This window comes from Penaeus vannamei, chromosome 31 (assembly GCF_042767895.1).
Source record: "Penaeus vannamei isolate JL-2024 chromosome 31, ASM4276789v1, whole genome shotgun sequence".
In the NCBI taxonomy this organism is placed as follows: domain Eukaryota; kingdom Metazoa; phylum Arthropoda; class Malacostraca; order Decapoda; family Penaeidae; genus Penaeus; species Penaeus vannamei.
The window spans coordinates 6,688,788-6,693,787 of NC_091579.1; the positions used below are offsets into that span (position 1 = coordinate 6,688,788).

The 5,000-nt window shown below is 34.9% G+C and overlaps 1 protein-coding gene across 1 annotated transcript in view; it reads left to right on the forward strand.

Annotated features, from left to right (window-relative positions):
• Positions 1–5,000, forward strand: part of atms (RNA polymerase II-associated factor 1-like protein antimeros) — an 8,738-nt gene that overhangs the window by 2,291 nt on the left and 1,447 nt on the right. The window contains exons 2-9 of the mRNA XM_027364077.2: positions 860–952; positions 1,081–1,258; positions 1,514–1,663; positions 2,051–2,298; positions 2,613–2,855; positions 3,195–3,400; positions 3,638–3,902; positions 4,663–4,797. Coding sequence (XP_027219878.1) covers positions 860–952; positions 1,081–1,258; positions 1,514–1,663; positions 2,051–2,298; positions 2,613–2,855; positions 3,195–3,400; positions 3,638–3,902; positions 4,663–4,797 — 1,518 coding nt within the window. The remainder of the gene's footprint in view (positions 1–859; positions 953–1,080; positions 1,259–1,513; positions 1,664–2,050; positions 2,299–2,612; positions 2,856–3,194; positions 3,401–3,637; positions 3,903–4,662; positions 4,798–5,000) is intronic.

Here is a 5,000-nt window from a genome sequence, read left to right on the forward strand (position 1 = left end):
CTTTTTCATCTATTTGTCTTGTCAAAACCTCTTTCCTGCACTGTTTTTGTATCAGACTATTTGTCACTGACATTACCCCTTGCCCAAATTTTTTTTTTTTTTTTTTTTTTTTTTCCTGAAAAAAGATTATGAACAATATTTTCATTCTAACCAGCATCAAAGGATTATGGATGAAAATTTGCAGTCACAACAAGCAAGCCAAGATTGTTGGTTTATTATGATAGTACAGCAATCACTTCCTCTATTTATATTTATAGCTTATATGTTTCTCTTTTATATTATTCCATTTGCGGTGTTAGAGTATATTTGTTGCTTTCAATAGAAGATTTCAGGTAAATGTTACTGGAAGGTCTTTGCATTGATACTAACCTGGTATTGATAGATTAATTATTGTGCATACTGTCCATTTATACTTCAGTTGTATCAGTGATCAGCTATATTGTTATAGGCCAGAAGGTTGGGGAGAACATGATGTATACTAAGAAAGTTCGTAATATATAATTTGGGAATGCCATGATAAAAGGGTGGATCAGAATGTCAATAGATGTGTCAATTTAAGCAATATCTCTTTCCTCGCAAGCCTCCCCCCACAGGAACAAATACAGATTAGAAGGCAAGTGTTTGACCTTAGTGTAATCTCTGGTAGTCCTTTATAGAGCCCATACATTGTTTTTTCCGTTTTCTTTTATTATTTTATTTTTAGAATAGAGTGTAAACATTATTTCTTTTTGTGAAGAAGTGTATATAATGTAATGCATCTTCAATTTATATATCTTAATTTCACTCACAGAAATTGCCACAATGCTTTTGCCTACAGATACAAAATTTACTGAATAAATTTTATTATATCTTTCCACAGATCTGACCTAGTGAGTAGGGTGAAGTACTGCAACACATTGCCAGATATTCCATTTGATCCAAAATTCATCAATTACCCATTTGATTCTAATAGGTAAGTACATTTAGTTGTTAGTAAGAACCCAGCACTGATATAGATTTAAGTCTGGATCAGATATTTTGTATAGTGTGATCAAATATTGATTCTGGAGATTTTTGCTGAAATTTGTCCTTTGCTTACAGGTATGTGCGGTATAAACAAACCTCCTTAGAGAAGAATTATCGCTATGAAGTTCTCACTGAGCACGATCTTGGAGTTACAATTGACCTGATTAACCCAGAAGCTTACACGCCTCAGTCCAATGCACAACTGCATCCCACAGATGAGAGGTTGCTGGAAGATGACATTCTCACTCCACAGGTGAGACTAGGGGGATGGGAATAGTGATTTTGGAATTCCTAATTCGTTAATACTTGAGCTTTTAGGAGGGAATCCTTGAGGCAATGAGAGTTACTAGTATAATGTAATACAAATTTGTTTGTTGTTGTTGTTGTTGTTGTTGTTATTATTATCGTTATCGTTATTGTTATTATTATTATTATTATTATTATTATTATTATTATTATTATTATTATTATTATTATTATTATTATTAATGGCATTTCCAAACTTCAGGATGCTAAACGTTCTCGCCATCACCATGTCAATGTGTCATGGTTGCGAAGGACAGAGTACATCTCCACTGAGCCAACAAGATTCCAGCCTCAGACAATGGAGAAAATTGAAGCTACAGTCGGTTTTGCAGCTCGCAGGAGAAAGGCTACTGTATGTATATGCATATGAAACTAATGTATATGAATATATTTGAATCATATTAAAATATATTTCTAATCATATTAAATTTATCATTTGAAAAGTAGCAGAATGTATTATTCTTAACTAACTTTTATATTTGGTTACTTTGTGATGAATTGCTTGATTTTATATTTATCCATCTATTTATCTCTCTAACTATCTATGTCTATCTATCTATATAATATATATATATATATATATATATATATATATATATATATATATATATATATATATATATATATATATATATATATATATATATATATACATACACATACACAATCTATTTATATCTATAAATGGCATATTTCTTTATCAAGGGAACTTAGTCTAATAAAAATTTACCACTTACAGGATGAGAATGTATACACTGACAGAGAGAGTCAGCTGAGAGCAATTGAGAAGACCTTCCTTGAAGTTAAAGAGCCTCTCAAGCACCACTACAGCAAGCCAGGGGTCACAGCTGTGGAAGAATTACCAGTATTCCCAGATTTCAGCCTTTGGAAGTACCCATGTGCCCAGGTCATTTTCGACTCTGACCCTGCTCCTGTGGGTAGACCAATGCCAGCCCAGCTTGAGGAAATGTCACAAGCAATGATTAGGTAAGATGTGGTTACCAAACGTCCGGCAGTTTATTAATTCTGTGCTTTAGTTTGGCAAGTAGAATAAGAGGAAATTTATACAAAATTCGCTAATGATTTATATAAACAAAGAATTAATTGAACTTGCAGTTATCTGTGACTTCACTATTATTTATCAGTGAAGACCACTCACTCCCAACCAAATAGTTTTTACCTTATATATTTCTGGGAAAATGAATTCAGGCTATTGAGTCAATAGAGTCAGACTTCAATTATATTGTATTTTTATGCCTTGATTTAAACATTGACTTGTTACACACTTTTTTTCATACTAGGGGTGTGATGGATGAATCAGGAGAACAGTTTGTGGCCTACTTCCTGCCAACTGATGAGACCCTAAAGAAGAGAAAACGAGATGCTGAAGAAAATGTTGACTACATGGATGAAGATGAGTATGACTACCTGATGGCAAGAGAGTACAACTGGAACGTTAAGAACAAGGCCTCAAAGGGCTACGAAGAGAATTACTTCTTTGTACTTCGTGATGATGGGGTTTACTACAATGAGCTTGAAACAAGGTTGGTTCATTATTCTTCGCTCTGATTTCATATATATTTTTTTATTTTATCAGATCTAATTATGGAAGTAAAAAATAGAAAGAAAGAAAAAGCAGTAATGATTGTTTTCGTGATATTTTGTACTTTTGTAAAGAATTTTGATATGGCATAGAAGGAGATGTTGATAGATTTATATAATGTACATAGAAGATAGTACCAGTTTCTTCAATATGTACTAATACTTTTAAATCTGACCAAAACTCATTAGAATAATGGTCAAAGTAATTATTGTAATGACACTAACAATTCAGAGTATATTGATGGCTGAGAAATATTGAAAGTAAATCTTTCCCGTAACAGAGTGCGATTGAGCAAACGTCGACTGAAGCAAGGTCAGCAGCCTAACAACTCTAGGCTTGTGGTGCGTCATCGTCCTCTCATTGCGCAGGAACACAAGACACAGCGGTTTAGGGAACGAATGCTGGAACCACCTGGTGAAGATGAGGAAGAAGAAGAAGAGGAAGAGGAAGAGGAGGAAGAGATGGAGGTGGAAGAGAATGATAAAGGTATTGTGGATTGATTAATCTCCATTTCCTCTTTGATATAAAGCACCAAAATAATGAAGAAACCTTTTGATGAGTTATGTTAGTTATTGCCACCCGAATGCAGTAGTGTATTTAGAGGTAGAATTTCATATTTTGAACATGTCATTTATCCAGTATCTAAAACATACCATCAGTTTTTATTGTAAAAGTCCTTTTTTTTATAATATATTAAATCAAATACTTGGTATGGAAATGCAGGTAGTGCCAAGGGGTCTGATGATGAGGGCAGTGATCGCTCAAGGTCAGGCACTCCAATGATGGATAAGGATGAGCAAGGGAGTCGATCGGGCTCACGCTCGAGGAGCCGGTCAGGTTCACGTTCACGAAGCCAGTCAAGAAGCAGTTCCAGAAGCAAGTCACGCAGCAAATCTCGCAGCAAGTCCAGAAGTCAGTCACGCAGCAGATCCCGCAGTGGTTCAAGAAGCAAGTCAAGAAGTAGGTCAAGGAGCAAGTCAAAGTCAAGGTAAGTACTTGTCTTCAACCCATTTGTTGCGTTTCATATTGCACAACCTTTTCTGTTTGCAGTTTAAAGCTCCATTCAGTTTTTCTTAGCTCATTGCCGCTAGGGATAACATGTATGTATATGTCATGTCCACTGATTTTAGTTCATTTATTGTGTTTGGACATTCATCAAGGGGTCCATTACTAGTTCTACCTATCTCAACCATTTTCTTTTCCTTGATATTTAGAAAGATTTGTTTTAATTTTTTGCTATTGCTATTAGTACTTTAGTGACATAATAATCATAATCAATAATAATAACAGCGTCCATGTCAGTAGCATTCAAAAAACATTTTTACCCAAAATTTAAGGAATGGGGAAATCAGGTTAGATCATGCAGGCCTAATAATTGACTTTTTGTGAACTGAGCACTTGTAGAGCCATTTCTGTGAATAGACTACACTGTTCACTAAACAAAACTATATTGGGCAGTTCATGTACCAAGAAGCAGTGGAAGCAGGAAGCATACCCTTTGATTTTCTTTCTTTCTTTCCTCTCTTTTCCATTCTTTTAATTTTTCCACATTCTCTCTCCCTGACCCTCTGTCGTGTCTTATAATGGCTAAATTTTTGTTTAATGTACTCATATTTTCAACTACAGATACAAATTGCATAATGAATTTGATATTACTGTAAATTAATATTTGCAAAGGTGACTCCTGTGACTTCAGATTCCACGAACATTTAAACTCATTATGTTATTTCTTCCTTGTGCATTTGCAGGTCTCGCTCTCGCTCTGCCTCAGGGTCCAGAGGATCCAGAGGATCCAGGTCTCGCTCTCGCTCCAAGTCCAAAACTCGCTCCCCATCCCGCTCACCTTCAAGGTCCCCAAGTGCATCCCCTGCAAGGTCTGAAAGGTAAGGTTCTTTGCTTTATTTTGCTTTTTTTTCTATCAAGATCATAAGGTTCTTATTTTTTGTTTGTTAGATAAAGGTTAGATAAATAGAAAATGGGCCATGCAAGTTTTTTTAATGTGGGTTCATAGGTGGGAGTGTAGAAGTTTACATATTTAGCATAAATAGAAACATTTTGTCATTTTTTCTCAATGCATTTTCAGGCA